We start from the raw sequence: 24,390 nt of genomic DNA, 5'->3' as shown, positions 1-24,390 counted from the left end.
AGAGATTTTGCTAAATTGACTAATTTCATTGGGCTGTCGGCATTATGCCATGGACGAGAAAATTCAATTATTTTCTTGTTCAACTCAATTTAATAAATATTTTTAAAAAATACTTAAAAACAATATTTGGGAAAAACCCTCTTTTTAAGCCTTTATGGTCTTAGAGCAAGACAAATATTAGCAATTTGTTTAAAATGTAATCGGGAAATCCCGTAGGTTTAGTGTACGGAATTTAGGTTGGCACCAAATAAATCAGTGTTGCCAATGCACGGGCAGAAACAAAACAGGAACAACACTGCTCCCGCCCCAAACTCACAGGATTTCCTGCTAAACTTAAACAAAATTGTTGAAGTTTACGTTGCTCTGAAGCAACAAAAGAGAGTTACATTACAAACTGGATAAGAAAATTTTTATGTTTTTCAAATATCACAATTAATGCAGTGGTGAAGAGTTGGAGATAGAAGATTCCAAGACGGAGATTTTAGATTGACGCCAAAAAATCAGTATTGCCAATACACGGGGTGAAACACTGAAGAAAAAACGCCCTAAATTCATGGGATTAACTAAACTTTTGCAAATTTGTTAAACTTTGTGTTGCTCAGAGAGAACGCTGGACAGGAAAGTGTTAAGGATCGGATACAAACTGCTCTCTCAGTGAAATGAATCTGTATTGTCATGGCTCACCGTTCGCGCTCACAAAATTCATGTTATATTTTTACTTATCTTTAAAAACGTGCGGAGCTCATCTGATAACATTATGATTTTTTGTATCTGAGTCAAATACTAAACATGAGGTAGAGAAAAACTAGGAAGTGGGATTGCAGAAAGGCGGACTCCGGACGACCTGGAGAGATGAATCTGGAGAGCGAAAAGCGTTTAGAGCCGTTGGAGTGGAAAGAGTTTGGAGCGTAAAGTGACTGGAAGGGCTTGTCAATTTACTGAGTGGTTGTAAAGACAAAATTTGAGCGACAATCGCTGAAGTGTTAGTGGGGATATAAGAGCTACCGCTCTTTTTTTCATGGCTGTTCATCGCTCGCTCAATAAAATGAGTTAACTCTTGAACAGCACGTAAGCCCCCATTTCTAGTTCCGATGGACATGTTAACTTCTTTTTTAAAAGGAAATTATGGCAAATTTGACAAATAGAAACGTTATGTTTGTTTACATTTATGTGTAAATTTGTGGATTGTCTAATGAAAATAATTACAAAACGTGGTTGTAGACTAATGAAACCTTTTATAAATTGTTGATGTTCTGAGTTGGTTATGGTTATACTTCAGTTACGAATTTTTTATAAGTCGGTGACAATAGGCACGTCTTCTGCAAAAAAAGTGCTTCCGTATGCGACTTTCTATGTGCCATTCGACCTCTAACGATAAGTCACACCGCGGCGTGCACTCACGCGTCCTCGACCCGGCCGTTTGTCACGCGGCAGAGAGCTACTTAACTGGAGTAGGTGGGTATCCTTTTTTCCTCCACCCGACACGAGAGAGGAGTTAAATCACTCCAGGCGTTATAAACTGTTATGGACCGGTGTACACCGGGGTGCGATACATCCTGATATCCTTGGAACGTATTGTTCACTGGTTTCCATACGAATCTCGAGTAGTACTTTTTTGTCCCAACCAGGCCAATTACCCTCAGGGATCGATGAAAAAAAAAACCCGCCTGAGGATAATTAACAGGTTAATCCTGAATCATAAACCTTGGAATTCGGCCAAATCGTGGCGACATTCTTTCATAAACTGGAAAATACAACGACCGTCGTAAATTCGAGGTACCCATGGTAATGAAAGGGCCCTCTTCTTTTTTTTCTCTCGAAATATGCTGCCTTTATTATGCTTTGAACATGAGTAAATTTACGGTTTTATTCCGATCTGGTCGGTATTTTTCTTTACACGATTTTTCGTGAATATGAATTTGCCAGTCTTGGTGAGCGTCGTATTAACATAACCTTGCTGTATTTATCACCTCTCAAGTTTATCCCCTCCTTCTGTGTTGGAGGATTCTCAGTTTAATTTTATTATTCCAAGGCCAATTCAGGAGCTATATATGGTTTTGCAGATCCTCCTCTGGACAGTTTGCCTTTTCATTACTCAAAATTTCTTTATATCCTAATACCCAAGATATCATAGGGTTATTGAGGATCCCGAGGTTTTTGAGATTTTGGATGCATTCCCTGACTAATTTTGATGTGATTACATGCTTATTCCTTTCCTTGACAGTAACCTATTTTAGATTTTCTGAGGGACAAGGATTGGTGGATGTCTTTCGGTTTGAAAGAACGTAGTGTTCTTTTCTAATCAGTCTGATTTGCTCTTTTTTTTGGGCTTGTACAGAAAACGCCTGATCCGGTTCCTTGATGTATTTTGGAGCCATCAGTATTCCATAAACCGGGAACACACCCGATGCTACCCGAAGCAAAGCCAAAGTCCAATTTTCCATAAGATTGTATTACCCCAAAAGCTGTCCCAAAATTCAACTGAAATTCTCAAGTCCAGGTAAATCTATACTTCCAGTTCATCTAAAATGCCCGACCTACCAAAAATTGATACACCCCCTATGATTGAGAGATCTGTGCATCTCTACTGAAATTCCATACCGAAAAAATTCAAAACTGCTATATCTAATTAATTAGTAGACCTCCTTTCTTTGCCAAATCAATTAATTACTTAATCAAACAATGGCGTGAGAAGATATCTTTAAAAAGGATGAGGTTTAACTGCTAGTACTTTTCTTTACAATTCATAAGTTTTACATTTCGATTTAGGCTTTTAATATGTATTTAATTGTGAAGTTATAATAAATGATATGGATTTTCTTCTAGAGAGCAAATAACGTTTTAAATTAGGCCTGTGTTCTTCGTTAAATTTATCTTTCTAACTGTAAGATAATAAATTAAAGGAAATTGCTACGTACTGCAGTAATTAATTAGAAAGTCGCATATTTAAAGAAAGAAGGAGATTAAATTAAGTAAAACGGGTTTGACACGAGTTTAACCTGTCATGAACACACGCTCGTTTTTTGTGGTCGGAAAATCGGCTAATTTTGTCAAATTTGACGTTGTAGAACGAAACGTGTAATGCGACTCGAACACATATAGGGCCGTTTGTCGCCAATTTCAAATTTGAACCTGATTAATTCTGTTATGCATTTATGAGGTGATTGAATGACCGGTTTTCCTTCCGACATAATTACACCGTTGGTATGTGAAAATAATCCCGGCCAGTGTTAACCCGTTACGACCTTTTTGCAAAAATTGATAATAAAAAATGAGGTTTATACATTGGCTCTTAACATTAAAATTTAACACGCGGATAAATTTTAATGGAAGTTAAGACTTCTCCATGATCATCAGTTTATAGGTTATAAGGTTATAATTTATAATATTTTTTTTAAAGTACATTACACGTGAAAAGGTACATAATTCTATAATAAACCTGAAGTTAATAAAGTTTAGTTCGGTCTCCTACTGCTTAACGGATCGTAAATATTTATAAATTTGTATATCACTAATCTTAGAATTGTATTCTAATATAAAATAGTTGAAAACAGATTGAACAGAATGATATCCTCCGATGCAAAGTACAATAAGTTTTCAGCACGCATCGTGAAAACTATGTCTGCTCCAAGGGGCTTCAAAAGGGGGTGCTGCATGGTGTCACGCATTGGTAAGTGCCTTGCCGAAATCAAGTTTGGTACTTAGGACCTAAATAACGGCCAGACTTACATACGGCTACACGGACTTCTTCAACCGAAATCTGTTAGTGACTTTAAAACAGCAGCCGTTTTACAAAAGTTTATTTCGACCAACTGGCTATTCGTAACGGAACGGATTCCTTCAAACCACTCAATATCCAGCGAGTTCAATCTTTTAAACCAAAACTAATCAAAAATTGTAAGCGCTGACATTTTCAAAATATCAATGAACTGATCTGTTCTCGGTTCCTCAAAATGCCATCTGGACCATCTTAACCCTACTGCTTAGGCCATATCAACACTTTCCCATACCAAGAAGTGTCATCGTCGTTCTCTATTATCACCTAGAGACTCCCCAACTCTGTTTAATACTTCTTACTGATTGGCAGTGTTGTCTGCTTTACGGAACCAAGTATGTGAACTTATAGTCAGGCAGGTTTAGGGTTTTAACCAGGGCGGTTAGCGTTATTCCCCAAGTGAGGCACTGAGGTGATGTCGCGCTCATACTACCCTTATGCAGGTACTGACAGCACTATTCTAAAATAAACTGGCGGAAAACACGGAACAGAACGTCCATCTTGGAAAAGGATGATATCCCTTGATGCAAACTACAGCACGATTTCAACACGCGTCGATCAGATGTCCTGTTCCACGTCGTTTCTCCATGTGCGTTTATCCATTATTTTCCATATTCTTCAAAAGAGGGCGCTACTTTGCTTCACGTTGCCCGCGTCAGTCTCACCTCAGTACACGCTTTACCGACTGATTGACATCGTTCAGCTAAGCTCTACCTAAAACTTTTCGGGTGCGACAGATTACTCCGATTAATACCCTTTGACCGTGTGAGTACCGAGCAGTGTTTTCAGACCTGTATCCTTTTCGTATTCAAACTAACAATCTTCTTGCATCTTTTCCCAATGCATGGCAGTACAACTCTCCGACCCCGAGAATGTACATTTCCTCTAGAAGATCTTCAGGTACATATCTAATTTTCGAAGATTGTTGTTTACAATTGAAAAAGAAGCTAAATAATTTAGGGGTATCGCAGTGGCCGATTGGTTCGTCGGTCCTGGGTTCCTATCTCGCCATAGCCATTGTAATTTTCTAACCTTTAATGTCTAAGTAAGAACCTCAGGTTGTCTACTTCTAAAAATCACAGTAGAACTCGGCAAGGCAAAAATACGACGTGTATTAGACCCAAATTTGCTTGACTCAAGGAAAAATGTCACATTTTCACAAGCAAGTTGTAAACTTTCCTATCACTAAATTTAATGTTCTTTTACCTTTGGATCCACCTAGGCTCAATATTAACATGGAATGATAAACGACTGATTCGAGAAACTTAAACAGGCCCGACAGCCTACTGTAGGGAGTACGATCCAAATTATGGACGAAAAAACCCACATCAACCGTACTAAAACCTATTCGGTATGAAACTGTGCGGAACTGCTAACTCTTTCAATATTCAAAGTTTCCATTAATTTCAAGCTAAAGCATTTAGGTCAGTTACTACCCTCCATAACGTCGTTAAAATGCCATTTATCCAAAAATTAATTTCTCGAAAATTTACTAGGTTTCGTATACTCTCCCCTCAAACTAATTATGTCCAAGTCTTGCCCAACGGATCACATATGAAAATGGCCACGTGACCTCCTTTCTTAAGAAACAGTGATAAACTAGAGAGATGAAATGGGAAATTCACATTGATTAACAGGTTAACCAAAGTTGGTAGAACCCGTAAGTTTAAAATTGGGGTAAAAAGATTTTTTTTAATAGACAAACGAGGGGGGATGAAGATTGATGACTTTTTCAAAGTTCTTTTTGTTCTCCCTCAAGCTGAGTCCAATTCCGCCCTGACTGTATCGCTCATGATCGAAAGTAATCAAGCGACCGCTATAAATCTTTTGAGTTCAGTGAACCAGAAATTCATGGTTTATTTATATACACTCCCTGGATTTGTATCGCAGAATTTCCTCATCGTTTTAATATCAGAGAAATTCATTTTTACGGGTTGAAAAGCGGGAGGGCCTCTTCATCGGTGAAAATATATTTTTCATCTCTGTCTTTTTTTTTCTCTCAACAACTTCTTTATAAAACATGCTTTAGATCAACAGACCGCCGGCCTCGCCCAGCATGAATAAATCTGAATATATTCCGTTAATTATGTGTTAATTTTATAAGGAAATTCCGAGCCGGTATTGATCCGATTTGTCAAGAAATCAGGAGAAAAGCGGTGTTTTTGAGGCAGACTCCGATGCCAAATACGGATTTCATAGCCCGTCGCACACTCACAATCGCGCAGGTTGTCGGATTTTTTCGCTCGTAAATTTACCGGATGCCCTGTTTTCCGGTCATCATTGTGCATTTAGACGAATTTAATTTCGAGCACTATTTAATTTCCTCACATCACGAACATAGCTTTCCAAAAAAAAAAAGAAAAACCTATAAGCGTTACGTAAAAATCAATGAAAACAACGTTATTCTGCTATTACTATCTATAATTATTATTAAAATATTATATTTAATTTATTTTATATAAGGAAGACGTTATCGGATTTACATTTAAAGTGGATAACATCTGTAAAGCTACTCGGTTTAGAAATAACACGACCAGCTTATTGTGGAGAATGTTATAAGCAGAAGAGCTCTGGGGATTTTAGGCCATTTTGGAGAATTAAACAGATTACATACGGGTTACTACAAGCAAATACACATTTCACCGGTTCAGCACTTACCAGGATTTGCTAATTGTAAAATTATGTTGATGGGCCTAGGTTTAAATAGGCTAATCTGCCATAATCTAAATGGAAAAAATCATCTACAGTGTGTCAAAAAATATAATCCTTTGCCAAAAAATATATTAAGTAATTAGTAAGTAGAAAGTAATAGAAAAATTGCAAAAAGTTGGGAAAATTCAAAAGGTGGGGGTTGAGATGGGAAGTTAGTGTCCGAGTGGATCGAAGTCACGATAGCTCTAGTGGTAGAGAAGCGGCGTTAGTCGAAGGTCGTGGGTTCGAATGGCGCACGTAACGCCGACTTTTTTATCTCAACCAAAACCTTAATTAAAGATTGTTATTACCATCGTGTATACTTTTTAATATATGAGTTGACATTTTACGATAATAATCCTTTGCCAAAAAATATATTAAGTAATTAGTAAGTAGAAAGTAATAGAAAAATGGCAAAAAGTAGGGAAAATTCAAAGGGTGGGGTTGAGATGGGAAGTTAGTGTCTGAGTGGATCGAGGTCACGATAGGTCAAATGGTAGAGCGGCGACGTATTTAGTCGAAGGTGTGGGTTCGAATCCCGCTCGAGAGACTGACTTTCTTATCTCAAACAATACCTTACATAAAGATTAATTAATTGAAAGATGTTATTTGGTCAAACGGACCACGAGATTTAATGGTTTAAAAAAGTAAGTCAGAAAATGGTCAAAACTTAGATTTCATCTAATTATTATTCTAGCGTTATTGTATCCTTAGACACCGACTTTCCCGAAAATCGGTATAAATAATTTTTTTACTGATAATTTTGACTTCTGCCAGACTCATAATTAATACAAAAATAATTCTATCTAATTTAAAGTAAGTTTTGTCTAATGTAAGTGGACTGATTTTCATTGTTGATATTTCATTTTAAAGAAATGATAAAGTGCATTTTATAAATGTTTCAGACATTAAAATCGGACTATTATTATTATGTTAAAAAACGAGGTTAATTTCTGACAAATAATTTTGCAATTTTGTGTATTTTTTTATAGAAATCGTTTATATATTTTTATGTTACATAGGTAGTTAAAAAGCTCCGTTCCTGTTCTTTCAAATGGTATGTTCGACGTAAAATCCTTCTAGCCGTTTTTGAATGAAAACCGTTTCAATCAGATATTCCCATAAAGTCTTCTAAAAAAGAATTGGAAAAATTTTAGTGGTCCAAAAATTGATAAATTTAAAGAAAAATATATATTTTGAAGTCTCTTGAGTCGCTAAAACGAAATTTCATATTCGTTTCACGAAAAAAATATGACCTAGTTAACTTCAAAAATATCTGATTTTGTAAAATTTTTTGGTTCTTGACAATTGATTTGATTGGTTGATTTGATCAAGTAAAACGGCGAAATGAAAATATTAAAAATCAGAAAACAATTAAAAGAGCTGGGAATACACTGAACACCTGGAAAAAGGTTAGAATTTGCCCATGAATTGCCCATGACCTCATAGGTCAAACAGATACAGGTCGGTGTACCTCAAGGTAGTATTCTTGGTCCTATCTTATGTCATTTATACTACCAATACATCCTGACTCTATTATCACCACCTACGCGGACGACACCTTCTATCCTTTAACTCCAATCCTGTCCAAGCGACCTCCAACATCCAGGAACACCTTGAACTTATCGAAGACTGGTGTAAAAAATGGAGAACAAGACTGAACGAAGAAAAATGCCCTGAGTGTAATTTTACGCTGAAAAAGCAGTCTTGCCCTCCATTGTACATCAACAACAAAGAGATACCAATTTTCACTCAAGTCACATACCTGGGACTATACCTCGACAGCACACCGACGTGGAATCCCCACACAACAACTTAATACAAGACTTGGACTACTACGAAGACTTCTAAGAACGAAATCGTCTTTGACAATTGAGACAAAGCTAACACTCTACATGACTTTACTAAGACCAATATGGGCTTTCGGAGTGAAACTGTGGGGTATTCCAATATCCAGCGTATCTAGTCCTTCCAATCGAAAGTCCTTAGACAAATTATTAAAGCACTTATTATATCACTAACCTCACTATCCACAAAGACCTCAACATTCCTTTTGTCAACGAACTGATCCAGACCAGATTGTACTCCTCAACCGACACCTAATCATACACATTGAGTGCCAGCATTGGCTGGCTCCTCAAAGCATGTGTTCTACCGGTGCAATGCTGGCATTAGTGCTAATAGCATTAGTGATATATTAATCATGAGTACATATTTGTATAGTATACGATCATGTATAGGTAAAAAAAAAATTGCCCACGATTCATGACATAACTGGATTAACGTGATTTTTTCCGATGAAAAGAAATCTGCATACACCTCATGGATGGAATTATTACTGCCACGATTTAAGGAGGGAAAAATTTATGGAAAACAACTTGGCGCTCGTTCCTTTATGGTAAACGGGTGCTTTTATTATAATGGTGTCGGCTGTCTGACATTTAGTTCTAGTAGGATAAATTGTTATGGATGTAGATAATTGTTAATTGTTGTGGCTAATGCTGAAGTTCTAGCAGATGAAAAGTGGATATTTCAGCAATAGAATGCCCATTTCCACGCTTGTAACGTTGTGAAAACTTGATGAACGGCATAGGAATAAACAGGCTTAAAAAGCCAGCAAAAATTCCTGACATGAACGCAATCGAGAACTTGGGATATCTGTCTAGGAGAGTATAAGGCAAGCATTATTTAATGCCTAATGACTAAAAAAGACTTCTGGTCAAAACCGACCCAATATTGTGCCAAAATTCGTTAGTATCAATGAAAAATCTTTTTATTTTATTTCAGTTCTTAATAATGTAAGTCATACAATTAATCATTTTTTTTCCGTTAAAAAGACCAAGTTGGTAGATTATCTGGTTAAAAGTTCCTTGTTAGAAATCGGTTGATGAAAAAAGAATTTAGTCTGATTCCATCTACTTTTCGACTCATCCTTTTTCATTCCTAGCCTGTAACCTCCTTTTTAATCGATATAAGAACATCTCCATTTTTTGGAACTAAGAATTAGTCTGTAAACCAAGGCCTAAGCTTAGAGGAATTTAGGAAATAAATGTCACAACTCCCTAGTTACTGGTCAGTAGAATATAAATTCCCTTGGTAGAACGAACTATTTCATCCAAAAAAAGGCAGAAAACCTCTCAGCTTAACCTAACAACTTAAATTATAAAACTTAGACTATAACAAAAAATTAAATGCATACTTTTTTGGATTTGACTATTTCACAGTCTTTTTATGAGTTCTTCCTTTCACTCGCTTAAACTTTATTTATATTTATTGGAATGTATGATTTTTATGTAACAACGTTTGTCATTCCAGGATTTGATATCCCTAATTTCAACTGGATTTTTTTCTTTTTCAGAGTTTACCACAAACGACGCCTCCCGGCGTGTCGAACGGTGCGGAATCCGTCGTGCCGCACGAAACCAACGCCTCGCAGGATAACGTAAGTCCTCTTTAAATATGTGACAAATCAGTTGGAGTAATTGTTTTTCACTGATAATCCGCCAAATTCGAGAACCGTGTTAAACCTCAAGGAGAGACGATGACTAGGAATGCCTTAACGCGACCCGGTCACAACTTCCTCGGAAGATATTCTAATTTAATTTCCAACACTTGGTTGGACTACTAAAACTTGAAACATTTTAGGATCATAGGATAAGTCCAGTACTTGCTACTTGCTTCAATAGTTTTTATCAAATGGGTTATTGTGTTTGTTATGATTCAAAAGTATTTGGGTTACTCTGGGGCAGTGGGAATGAATTGTGGGGTGTGTGTATGTGTGTAATTCATTAGCTTAAATGGCAATGCACATCCCCAATTGCCTCGAGGAATATGGAGTACTCTGTGGTAGTGTGAAAAACGTATGAATGTAATTTATTAGCGTGAATTGAAGGGTTTATCCTACTAGGTCTTCCTTTCTTCCTGCACCTTCGTCCAAAGGGCTCTATCAGGATCTATCTTTTCTGGGCCAATTGGGTCTGCCTGACGGTCTTTTCCCCGGAACATTGTCACGCTTAAGCGTGTCCAGGATGGCTCTCTTGGCGGTATGCGGTCGGGACGTGGTAGCGGAATTACAATTTTTTAATGGTAGCTCTACTCCTCTTTCAGCTTCTCTCTTCCACTTGCCGTCTCCTGAGGTGATCCACATGAGCACTTCCTTTAGCCGAAATGAATACAGTTTTGCTGCGAAGTCCCCATGCCCAGTCATTGCTGGAGATATGAAATGGTCGACTGATAGGTGCTTCATTTTCAATCTTTATCTTATGCCATGGAATATCTGGTATGTATGGCGTCCATTGGTACATATGTCCCACCGACGTTGCCATTCTGTCGTTGCCCAGTTAATGACTTCTTCGACGTTTGTACCATTGATACTCGGCCTATATCATTTCTAATGTCCCATACTGCATTTATTACGGTCATTCGCAAATCTATCGGCATCTGTCCTGAGATAACTTGTAATGCCTCCGTCGATGTTGCCCTATAGGCTTGGGTGACGAGCAGTAGTGCATTCCTTTGTGCTTTGTGAGCTCTGCCCAACATGTTTTTTTTTATATGCCTTGACCATGCAGTTGACGCGTACGATATAGTTGGGACACATACAGATTGGTACATAATAAGGCGGCTTTTTATGGTGATACCCCACGTTAGTCCACTTATTGCTTTTATTTGGGAGTTCTTGGGTACAACTCTTGCATTCACTTCTTTAGTGTGAGTTTCAAATTTGGCTTCTCACCCAATAGTAACACCTAACAACTTAACATTATGGGGACAAGGTATTGTGTGACCATTTATTTCGACGACTTTGGAATGGTTTATCTGTCAGGCCATTCTCTTTTTTTTTCTCTCTGCTCCTTGGCCTTGAAGGCTTCTCTACTTCACCTTGACATGAGCATTCTGGGCTATCTTTTTTGGCAAAGAAATATAGCTTTCCAGTGAAATCGCCATGCCCTGACAAGAACTGCGAGACTGAGTGGTTGATTGCTATTTTATTTTCTATTCTTTCTCTGATGTCTGGGAAGCATTTGTAGGTGTTTCATCCTTTGCAGCTTGCATTCCAGCGAGTTTGCCACTCGTTTATGGCCCATTCAAGTGCCTCCTTAGGTGTGCTGATTGGTATGTTGGGTGTCTTATTGTTGTTTATGTCCCATAATGCACATTGTTTTCCTATCCCAATGTCTATGGGAAGCTGCCTCGCGATTACTTGTAGAGCTTTTGTAGATACCGTTCTATAGGCTTTAGTGCAAATTAGCAATGAATTACGTGATGATATCGCTTTTGCATGCTGAACTCAAATTTCTTACCCATGCAGGGCAAGCATATGTCATGAGGGAAGCACAGATTGACTTGTACATGATTATTCTATGCTTGTAGCTACAACCCCAGGTTCACCTCAGATTCTCTTGGCAGTTGCGAATTTGGCAATGGATCATCTTTCCATCGATTTGGTCTGTTCCCTGAAGTTCAAGTGTTCCCCTATTATTATGCCATGGTCCTTTACTGTGCGAGGGCACTTGATGGTTATTCATTCTATCCGCACTACTGGTGGGCTTCTCATGTTTAGCTTGCCTTTTAATAAAATGAGGGCTGTTTTGTCAATAGCAAGCTCCACCTTCACTCTTGTGAACCAATTTTTGACCACGGTAACTATTTTGTTACCAGTATTCTCCAAATCGGCTTTTGTGCGAGCTTCTATGATTGCGGTTAGGTCATCGACATATGCTATCGTCAGTATTCCTCATCTATTTAGGTCATTAGGTCATCGAAGAGGACAACCCATAGAAACGGTCCTAAGACTGATCCCTGAGGAACTCCTAAGGTGTCTTTCCTCTTGCAGTTTATGTCATGGAAGGGTTTATCCGTAAACACCCCAAGGAATGTCGATTACTCTGGGGTAGTGTGAATGTAACTTATAAAATCCAATATAGAGGCTTATCCCCAATTACCCTACTAGTAGAGGAAAGTAGAGTACTCTGGGGGTAGTGGGAATTCTATTTATTTGCGTGATTGGAGGGGTTTATCCATAGTTTTCCTGAGTAATATCCAATACTCCGGGGTAGTGGGTATTTATGGGCGTGAATGGAGTGGCTTATCCCCAATTACCTCGAGGAATAATGAGAACTCTGGGGAATAGTGAATGTTAACCAGACTATTTTGTGTTTGTGCTTGGTATTCGGGCCTTTTGATCCACTACCGGCTCCATTGAGCGACGTACTTTACCGTGCAACAATTTCAGATTTGTTTGTAAATGTTTGCTAAATGAAGTCCGTTGGCTTTTTAAGGGAAAATGTGTCCGTCAAGCGTAATCTCATCCTGGATAATTTCCATATACAACGTTAATCCAGGATCGGTGCGTCCCGAGAGTACGTTTTAACAAACCAACAGCTGTCTGTCCTTCTATTTTGCTATTATCGCCATTTCAAAATGTGACTAATAAGATTTTTATTTTAAAACGCATCCTTATCGTCCCTGGTCGGGGGTATTGAAATTGCTTTGGACCTCTATTAACCAAGGTGGGGAATTATCTGCTGGCAGTTGAGATTCATAACGACTTCATTGAGGAAGGGAGACTGGAAATTGAAGTCGACCTCAAAGTTAGATTGCTCATTTGACGTCATTTCCAGTTCTATTTCTGGTCAAGACGTCTGTTGAAACTTAAAAGGATTAATCCCCCTTCCATTGCCATTGTTTCGCAAAGTCACCTTGTTTTCCAAAGGCTGATGTAAATCAATTAGTACACGACAATCAGATGGCAGTTTTCAAAGAATTTTCTAAGAAATACTTCAGAATTGAGGGAAATTTTCAAAACGACGGTTAAAACAGACGAGTTAAATTTACTATATTGAAAAGATTAACCTCGGAGGTTGCTTTAGCCAATGAACATACGAAACTGTACCAATTTTCTGATTTTGACCCTTTGGATTTTTTACGGGGGCATTGAAAGACACAAACGCAATATTTTTCTTAGTTTATTTGTGATTTTTTGTTTGTACCTAACTGCATTCATAGCACAACTAGCATATTTGAGCAATGCCCAGTAGTATTAAATTTACGGCAGGCCCGTGTAAAGCAAACGTTACACCAGGGTGGCGTCGCCCCTTGAGAGGGTGATAATTAGAGCTTAATTGGCTTGGAATTGGTTTAGGGCAGAATGTATTGTAGACAGATTGGGCAGGTTCTGGGTAGAGTAGTGTGTCATATCAGAGTGGATTATATAGGTGAAAAAATAAGTTGGATTGCCGGATAGAAATACTTCCAATCGCGGCGCGTATAGTATGCTAAGCCATCAAAACTAGAGGGTCTTGCAAAACTAATGAACGTGCAAATCGGATGAAGCCGGGCACTCTCAACACGACACACAGGGATGACACAACTATACAGAAGCCCTGAAGATGATCTCAATAAAGGTTAAAGAAAATATTTATTTAGAAATCGTGAGATGCGGTCTGGTGTGATGTAGGTTTCAGAAAAACATTTTCTTTATCGTGCCAACGTTTCGATCTTTATTGAGATCATCTTCAGGGCCTGGGATTTACAAACATTGTGTACATATAACAATTACATTTTGGATGTGGAAAAGTGAATTTGTACAATGCAAAATATATTTTTTTATATATTCAATCAAAGTATTTCTAGTCACTCAAAGTGTTTGTCTTCTGTGTAATTGTGCCATTCTTGCGGGTCGTGTCGAGAGTGCCAGTGAGATTTTGTGTTTATATACGTTGGATTTTGAAGGGGTGGGGAAGGATGTCGGTATAGAAAAGACATTTTTGTATATGGCGTCCGCTTCTTTGAGGTGAAAAGAGCCGACTAAGGGAAAAAATGTGTTGGTAATGGTTCGGCCAGATTATCCTCTCATTATTATATAGAAAGGGATAAATAGGAAAAGGAAAGTTAAATTGTTGGGAAATTAGACCATGTGAAAAATATTTGATGTGTGGAATGAAATGTCATGATATAGGTATGTTATCTGTATTGAATTTGATTAATGATATTGGCGTAGGTGCGACTGAGTTTACATGTATCTTTTCTGTAATTGATGCTGTGTTTATCTCTGTTGATATAAACCATTTCTAAGAAATTACGTTTATGTTTGTTTTGTTCTGAAGATGATCTCAAGAAAGATCGAAACGTTGGCACGATAAAGAAAATGTTTTTCTGAAACCTATATCACACCAGACCGCATCTCACGATTTCTAAATAAATATCGATTAACGGTCACTATCACCACACAGATAAAAAAAAAGTTTTTCTAAAACCTGTGTCACACCAGACCGCCTCACGATCTCCGAATAATCATTATAAGTTCTATTCGCTTGGATTAAGCTGAATAAACAGTTTATAACAACAGAAACGATTAACGAATGTAAAAAGCTTGAAATTTAAAAAAAATACGAAAAAGACAAAAGTGGGCGTTTTACCTCTTTTTCCCATCCCACAGTTACCGACATTTTATTTATATTAAACGATCTATTAGATCGGACGAGTCTGAATAAACAGAAGATAATTGAAGACGATTAACAAATGTAAAAAGTCCTGAAATTAGAAAATCGTAATAGCCAAAACTGGGGGTTTTGCCTCATTTCGCTATTAGGAATTTCGTCGAAAGCAAACGTTACACCAAGGTTGCGTGGCCCCTTGATAGGGTGAGAATTTGAGCTTAATAGGTTTAATATAATTGGTTTGGAATTGGTTTAGGGTTGAATCTATGTGGCCTTGTATCTATGACAGTCTGGGCCAGTTCTGGGTCGAGTGGTGTTAGAGAGCAAAAAAACCAAAGTAGAACTAGAATTTGGAGTACGGTAGGAATAGTTTTGGATTAGAAAAGTATGATTTTTGTTAAGGTTTGATAGTTGGGTGTCGTGTGGTTGGTCATATCAGAGTGGTTTGTACAGGTGAAAAGTTATGTTGAACAAAACCATCAAAAATATTTTTGATTGTTGAATCTCTTAACTGTCACATACAGGAGAGAAGTGCTCATATCCTTCTGTGTTAACTGCATAAACAATACAAAAAATGAAGTTGATCTTTGGTGGTACGTTGCCTTTGAAGGTGAGAATTTGAGATGGCCTTAATATGAACAGTTGGAAGAAAGAAGGATTATTTATAGCGGAATAAATTGCAGAGGGACTGGGTCAGTTTTGGGTCATGTGGTGTTAGGTAGCCAAAAAAGCCAGGTAAAACTAGAATTTGGAGTACTGTATGAATGGTTTTGGATTAGAAAGGTGTGAGTTTTGTTAAGGTTTGATGCTCGGCTGGCGTGTGGTTGGTCATATCAGAGTGGATTGTAAAGGGAAAAGCTAAGTTGAACAAAAACATAGAATATTTTTTTACGGTTGAATCTCTTCTGTCATGTACAGGAGAGAAGTATTCATATCCTTGTATGTTAACCGCATAAAAAATAAAAAATATGAAAATGATCTTTGGTGACTACCTTACTTTCGAAGGTTAGAATTGAGATGGACATCAAATGAATAGGTGGGAAGAAAGCAAGATGATTTATAGCGGAATAAATTGCAGAAGGACTGGGTCAGTTTTGGGTCATGTGGTGTTGGAGAGCAATAAAAGTCAAGTGGAATTAGAATTTCAAGTACTTTACGAACGATTTTGGATTAGAAAGGTGTGATTTTTTTTAAAAGATTTAATGCTTGGCTGTCGCACACAATATGAGCGCAGCGTCTTTGCTTAGCTGCATTAAACAGGAAAAAAACAGAAATGAATATACGTTATATAGAGAGAAATGTCTCATTGTGTTTTTTTCTTTTCAGAATGAACATTTGTTATTACATACATTGTTTTACAATATATAAACATTGAAAATCATTATGCAACATTGCCAAATAACATTAAACTAAGGTTCTTTTTGATTGAACAAACACGATACGTATTTTTTTGACAAATGTATATTTGTCAATAGTCAATATGTATCAATTTGTGCTTTGGAATTTTGGGAATTACATATCAATATGAAATTTTGTTGAAATGACTGCAAATCTAATAATCTGAAGTGGGAAGATTAGTTTAATTTAAGTTTTATCCGAAATCCATTCCAGTTCTGTAGACAACTGCTATCAGTGCCTACCCAATCGGTGGCCCTAATTTGCCGAAACTTGCCCAATCAAGAAATTCGAATATGGACTAATTAGCCGTCATAATCCGTAGGCGATTTCTGTTAATTATGCGATTTATCAATTGGGGAGTGATTTAATATTGCGCGGCGCCGTTAAGTCGGATATGGACTATAAATTGGAAGCCTGTTCTTCGCAGATAATACTCATAACTCACAGCGGATTTGGTAGTTTTTGACAAGTATAACAATAACGAGCCGTGTCGAAATCGATTGAGGGTCGTAAAACCATTTGAAAATGAAGTTAGTGTACGCTTTGATCCGTACCTGGCGGAACAGTGACTCAACTTTATACGCAGTCTTCATTCCGTATATTCATTTTTAGTATATTCATTCCGTAAAAACAGACTCCACAGGAGACTGCTCTGTTATACCGTTCCTACCTGCAAAAAGACATTTGTAGTAAGGAAAAATTAGTACAAATACAATACCTCGAGGACGAAGCATCTGTAGTAACTATCTGGGACAGTACGAAATGTAGAAAGTATCGGGTATCGGGTATTCATGCATAAGCTTCATTGATTCAATAATCTTTTAAGTTAGTGGACTAGTGTAGTATACTACATTGATGAATCGATAGATAGAAAGGTAGGTGAATATACAGGTAGATAGATGGGCATATTGATCGCTTGATTCATATAAACTCAATTGTTCACATATATACTCATGGATACACATCAGTATGTGCATAACCTCACCCACTCCTGTGTTTTGGTGGCCCGGGTCAAACCTTCAACATGATCATTTCAGTATTTGCGCATAGGTTGAGTTATGTATAGTTACAGTTCAGGCAAGTCGTTCCCAAATACTCGGGCGTCCTTAAAAGGACAATGAGGATCTTTAGGTCCGTACCTGGCTCATGGCCTTACCGGACGTTTTGCTTCTCAAGTTGAGTGATGGCGCACCTTCGCTCACGATTGAATGTGTGTTACAGCCGCAAGTGTTGGTGTAGAAGCTGTTCCAGCCCGACGGCCTAATACGACCCTCACTCCCGCTTGCCCATTCCGAGTGGTCGGGTACGCATTGCGCATCGAACCGTATGCCGCGCGTAATGGGCTACCCAAAGTGGTTGAAATGCATTAGCCTGGTCTCCCACGCACTCTATGGATAGAGAAGGCCACTCTATCTCCCGGAGGATTGGGGCTCCTCCAGCGTAAGAACTTCCGGATCCTCTCCGGCCGCGGTTTTGTTTGAAGTAGAATTGCTAACCACCATCTTGAGAAGACTGCCTTCGGTGAAGGACGCCATTCATGTAGGCACCACCGATCCATTCCCATCCGCCATTTCTCACGTATTCGAACAGTTCAACCGCGGTAGTCGAGTGGTTAGAGTGACAGACTCTCGGCTCATAGACTCCGCGGTCGTGGGTTCGATTCCCACCGTCGCCTCTGGCCCTTTTTTCCCGATAACCCCCCCCCTCTCAAATTTGAACAAACATATAAGAATTCGTCACCATGGTTAATATGCATAGATCATAAGGCAAAAAAAAAAAAAAAAAAAAAACACAGTTCAGGCAAGGTTAGGTACTGACTTGTTAGACTAGATGCGAAAACCCACATCGGTGTTTTGAATACCGGAGTCATACCTCGGACTTATCCGTCCCGTTAGTCTCCAGCAGCTGTCATTTGAGCCCTGAAAACAGTTTTAACTCTTTCATACATTCTTTCTTATTTGCATACCATTTACTCAAGTAATGGAGTACTCTGCATTCCTCCATTACCGGACATATAAATTATAAATAAACTGCCCCTGCTGCCATTGCATTTTATTGTATGAAGGTATGGTTTTTGTGAGATTACAGATGTGTCATTTTTATTTTACAAAGCGAGTTCTAATTGATTTATTTCTACCCCCCCCATTCAAATTTACCTTAGCTCACGTTTTCGAGCATTCAACTGTTATTTTTCAACTCTACTAGAACGTTATTTAAAGACCTGGATATATCAACGTAAAGCGTATTAGATGAAGAAGTTTTTGTAAAATTTGACAAGTTGTAGGTATATTTTTGTAACCTCAGTAGAACGTGCAATCATTTTAAATTTTGTAATTTTGACATGTTCCAGCTGATATTGGCTAACATTTTATGTCAGTCAGATTATTGCAAAAAAGTATCTATCATACAGCAAATTTAGCGTTCTTTCAAATGGTGTAATTGGATTTGTTGTAGTCTCAACATTTTGAAAGTTGTAAGAGTTTTTATGTGGTAAGGTAGTGAAAAGTTGAAAAACCTAAATTGACGAATATCTTCAAAACATAGAACTTTCCGAAAATTTTCTCCTGAGCATTTTTTGTTCCAAACGAAGAGTAGAATCGATTCCCTGAGTTTTGTCAGAAGGAACTGGGACACCCTGTATATATGTTTGTGCACAGCTCTGTACATGAAAGGCCTTAGCTGTCGTGTAGGTCCAAAATAGTTGTAGTTTTAATTAGGAATAGATTAATTTATTTTCGGTACTTTCGGTCGAGGTTATCTTTTACTAATGGTGTTACCAAAAACAATTTTGGCATACAGGTCGTTCTCTCCTTACAATATGTGAATTGGCTAATATGAAATTTCAAACATGATTTGGTCAACATAAAATGAGAATTGCCTATAACATTTGAATAAATAAAAATTTTACATAGAAGGCTAAATAAAATAAAATTTACAAACTTTGGTAATTTTTGGAATGTAGAATTATATATTAAATTTTATTAAACAAATTTTTTAGACAAAATTTACAAACTTTGATAATCTCTAAAGTGGAATAAAAGGCACAAATAGGAAATTGAATAAGATTTCTTTTGTAGAGAGAGAGAATAACAGAATTTTTTTATTTTTAAAAATAAATTTAACATATGACGTCCATTGAGTTAGGCTGGATGGTGGGTCTGGTGGTTCTTCTTTGTCAATTTCCCGAGTACCGTGAAGGTAGAGGTCAATGGAAGATTGTTGTTGATCCTTGGATGTCTCGACAGTATTTAGCAAAGATTTGAATAGAGTTTCTGCTAAATAATTGGATTTTATAAGATATTTCTTAATTACCTGGACCCCGAACATTTTTAAAAGAAAAACAACTGTCAGCAACGTAATGCCTTAAATAACCTAATAAATAAGCGAAATTGACGCTGTAAGAACAAAGGCATACCCTTAGCTCTGAAACGTAGAGGACACGGTGGTATGACGGCCATCTAACGAATTTGCCTTGTGGAAGTGCCTTCCTGACATTTTTGTCGGGTATGTTGACTTGTCGTATGGAGAAATCAATTCCAGACCTTTATCTATAGTTCATGACTTTCTGCATACTACGGAACCGATTCTATTTGCGGTTTACTCGTATAAAATTTGATTTCAGAATATTGTATACTAATGTCTTGTCGTTTTCTGTTCCTGGGCTTTTTCAGACAGTGTCTGATAAGACACAGCAATTCAACACAAAACAACAAATTAAAAATTTACAGTTTCTAGTATAAATCAATTCCCCTGTTGGTTTTTTAAAATCCTGAGGTACGGTTATAATTTGAAATACAAAGGATCTAAAGCACGGGTGGTACTTTCACGTTTTTGCTCCGTTACGGGCTTAATTTTCCACCCGTTTCTGAATACAGTGCCGAATGAGATGTGAAAACGAATCCTGTCTTTTCGTTTCATGATTTATGATTTACGGCAAAATTAATATAAAAATCGATCCATAAAACGCAATAACTGTCGAAAATTCCTCATCCTGGTTCCCCCCTCTATAAAAAAAATCAAGTTATAACCATAACGATGAAATTCATCGGATTCTCAATTAAATCTTAATCTCACGCCTAATTTCCCCAACTATGTGATTTAATTTTCTGAAATGAAAACCGTGAAAGAGTCCGACCAAACTTCGACAATAAAGGGATTGAAGGGCGCCCGCATAAAAGGGCAGAAAACGAAGCGAAGATGTAAGATAAAACAAAACGTTCCTTGCAGACCTCAGTCATGTCCTTATTCGAGATTCTATCATACCGAACATTCTCTTATAAATACTACTTTCATGCTGATTTTTTTTTTACTCTTTGTGATATTCCAAACTTCATCATTTAGACGTTATTGACCATCTACGTTTATATTGCATCGAATTTCTTTATCATTACATTTTATTTATGAAACCAACATAAAAAGAATTTATCTATAATAGTCGAGATTTTTATTGATTTATGCTAGTATCTTGGATTTGTTCTCATTACCCCCTTCAAATCTTTGAAATTCTCAACAAATGCCATATTTTTCGACCTAAGATTCATTATAAACCAACCCTCGTTACTACTAATTTCCCAACTTAAGGAAATCATATATAGATGTATTTTCAGAGGATCTTCGGAAGAGGTCAAAACAGAGAAAACTTCCTTACGGTTTTCGCCGAGCTTTCGACAGTTTTATACTGTCATCTTCAGGGCCTGTTTTATTATCATATAAACAAACAATTAAAACATGAAAAAACAATAATTACAACAATAATTTGATATCTTACTTTAAACCTTACTTTACCTTTGTTTTGACCTCTTCCGAAGATCCTCTGAAAAGACTTCTTGTATCCAGCAGGTCGATAATCTAGTTCATCGTTACGAAATCATATATAGTTTACCCAATCCCTAAACATGACCACACAGTCCCATCATCTGTCAATTCTTAGTAAACTACTTGCAAAACTCAGTAAGAAAACTCTCCTCAAATCTTCGACTCATCTGATATAATCCACGACCATCTATTTGGATTTACGCCTATGCTTACCTAAGAGAAGAAGGAATCGTCGGTCTTCCTCGATTTCGGAGTTTTTGATAGAGGTAGTAACCTGGGTATGCTTCGGAAATTCAAGGTCACCCTACAATAAACACACTTACTCTTTAATTCCTTCCTTGCCAATAGGTATTTTAGAGCATGCATCTGATCCTCTCACTCTCCTGAGCAGGGTCGATGCAGGAGTTTTAACTGTTTGCCCCTGGGGCAATTTTAAATGACTGCGTCCGTTGTTCTATATAACATGCCGGCACATTCGGCAGCATACAAAGACTAGCAAACCTATGTATCACAGGGGCAATGAGAACAACCCCTACAATTGCACTAGAAAATCTGCTAAACTCCACTGGAAATATACATACAAGGAGAGGCTAGGAAAAGCTCATTTAGGCTCCAAAAACAATAAAATTAGATAGGACCTAAACAATTCGGGCATACAACTATATGTAACAAAATTAGACACCCAATCTTTGAAATGGGGACTGACTATATCCCAGAAACATTCTTCCCAACATCCTGCAATGTTTCAACGGACTATAAAGGAAAAGAGGAACACAGGAGAGCATCAGATACACTGATATGGTATACAGATGGCTCCAAAACAAACGAAGGAATCGGATCGGGCATTTAGTGTACAAGCCCAAAACATGATCAATCAAACTCATTAAGGAAGTACACTTAGGTTTTTCAAGCAGAAGTACATGCCATCAATGCTTGTGCCTTGTAAAATCTTAAAAGAGTTTGTCAAAAAATCCCCATAAGATCTGATAGCCAAGCAGCCATTAAAGCATTAGCATTTAAAAATTATATCAAAATTAGTCAGTGAATGCATGCAAAATCTCCAAAACCTGGTGAGCACAACAATCTGATTATATCTTGGGTGCCAGTGCACAACGGAATTTTGGATAACGTGAAATCAGACACACTGGCCAAAGGAGGATTCATACATAGGCCTGAACCTATAAGTGGGATAACAAAAACAATATAGAGATCCTGGCTGGAAGGAATCTTAGAATGGATCCAAACAAAACAAAAGGAGAAGTGGAGCGGTGCTAGTCACAGTAAACTTATGATGAAACAACCCTCTCCAAGACTGGCAAAATAATTGTTGCAACTGGAGAGGGCTAAACTCAGAGGAGTGATAGGACCCGTCACTGGCATCTGAGAAAACATCTACATAACATGGGCATATACAACGATGATCCCATTTGCAGATTATGTAATGAGGAGGAAGAAACAGCCACCCATCTCATTATCGAATGCGAAGCAACAACTCAATGGACCTAACAGACAAAACAAACTTCGGGAATGAAATTGTAGCAGCAACAGTCAATACCTGATACTTCTAGGGGGAAGGAGTCTATTGCGCTGAACTAAGGAACTAGGAAGGTACAATAAGCCAGAAGGTTGCAGTGCCTGTGGAGTACAAACCCTGCTTCTTGGTATCCTTATCACCATACCATACTATGCATGTATCTCTTCTCTGACTGTGCGATTCTGCAATTATGAAATCCCGATCCCGTCAAAAGTCATCACCACTCCTTAAAGCAGCGTTATACAAAATGGCGTATTAAATTCCTCTATGTCCTTAAGTTCACAAATTTTACCTTCGTGCATAAATCCTCCAGTCATTTAAAATTGCCTTTTTCTACCAATGGAAAACGTTCCATACCTTTGGCTTTTTTTGACACTCGACACTCTATAGACTATTATTCACGGTTCTGTACTACAATCAAAATATTTGCCGGAAGATTATCAGCTTGGTTTTAAGTCGGTTAACCCGAAGAAATACCAACCAAACACGAGCTGTTTTGTTTTTTTCGTTACCCCCCTAAGAACAACCTTCGTTAAAGACCATTTCAGTAAATACAAATATACGAAAATGACATGCTTACATTGCTAGGTTTAAGAGGCAGACTGTGTGAATCATCTACTTTAGTGGCGGGGGCGCTGATAGATTAGATAAGGAGACTCGTATTTTCACACTAGCGGTTCTGGGTTAAAATCCCGACATAGCCCATGACATTTTAATTGAGAATTGGTTGGAAACAAGGGTTGCAAAGTAGTCTGACCTCTCGTCTGGCCAGCTTCTAATGCAGTTTTTAACTAATTCACAACCACACATTAATACAGTTTTTAAAAAATTCGTTCCAAATTCAGTCGTAGAGATGAACGGCACTGCGCGGTGGTCGATTATTTTTTGGTTTAGCTAGATGTCTCATTGATTTAAGTAGATTTTTTTCTAACAAAGAGGCAATTTATCAAAAGCTTAAAAGCCCATTGTCTATAATCCCTAAGAAGAGGTTCTTTCCGTGAAAAGCAATTATTAGAAGAGCGTCTGAGTATAATTGATTTCTTTAGTTCAATGACACCGAATAGGTCCGTCGTTTCCAACTATCTGAGGGTAAAACTTGTAAATAAAACACGTCCCCTCAGGGTCGGGGGTGGGCGGCCCTTTCGCTAATTTTGTTTTACCACAACCTACATTAGGCTTACAGGAGGAAATTAAGTTTTGCGCCGTTCTCGCTCCACGAAGCCCGTCTTCCCTTCATCGGGGTCGGAGGTTGACTGGATTAAACGGGAAACCGCCCTCTGTTTGCACCCCCGATGAAACCGGACTTTTTTTTACCAATTTCCCCTTCAGATTAATCCCTTCCAATAACTTTGACCGGTTAAATAATTCAACTAAAGATTTCCATTCAGCTCGTATTTAATTTATGGTTAATCTTAAATAAGACTAACAATAATTGAAAAAAAGCACACCAAATTTCAGTTAGTTTAATCAAAGTATTCTAGTGATAAAGGAACTGATGAGACTGGCCTCTCATCAGTTCCTTTATAACATGATAATTTTTCTATTAGACAGGAGCAAGATATTGACAAATATAGTAAAATATATATTTTTTTATAGATAGAGGGAGTCTTTTTAGATTGCCCGGCTGAATTTCTCTTCAACCAATGACGCTACGAAAAAAAGTGTGAAAAATGTGTGAAATAAAAATGTGAAAAACTATTTTTTAGTCTAGGTGCAAAATTTTTACTTTCGTCGGA

At 37.6% G+C, this 24,390-nt stretch overlaps 1 protein-coding gene across 1 annotated transcript in view; it reads left to right on the top strand.

The window, feature by feature from the left end:
* Positions 1-24,390, top strand: part of LOC106674064 — a 309,474-nt gene that overhangs the window by 213,401 nt on the left and 71,683 nt on the right. The window contains exon 4 of the mRNA XM_014406506.2: positions 9,825-9,908. Coding sequence (XP_014261992.1) covers positions 9,825-9,908 — 84 coding nt within the window. The remainder of the gene's footprint in view (positions 1-9,824; positions 9,909-24,390) is intronic.

The sequence above is a fragment of the Cimex lectularius genome, unplaced genomic scaffold (assembly GCF_000648675.2).
Source record: "Cimex lectularius strain Harlan isolate CLEC.00 unplaced genomic scaffold, Clec_2.1 scaffold176, whole genome shotgun sequence".
Classification (NCBI taxonomy): Eukaryota; Metazoa; Arthropoda; class Insecta; order Hemiptera; family Cimicidae; genus Cimex; species Cimex lectularius.
The sequence above is the reverse complement of the archived record's forward strand: the minus strand, read 5'-3'. Positions and strand labels throughout refer to the sequence as shown.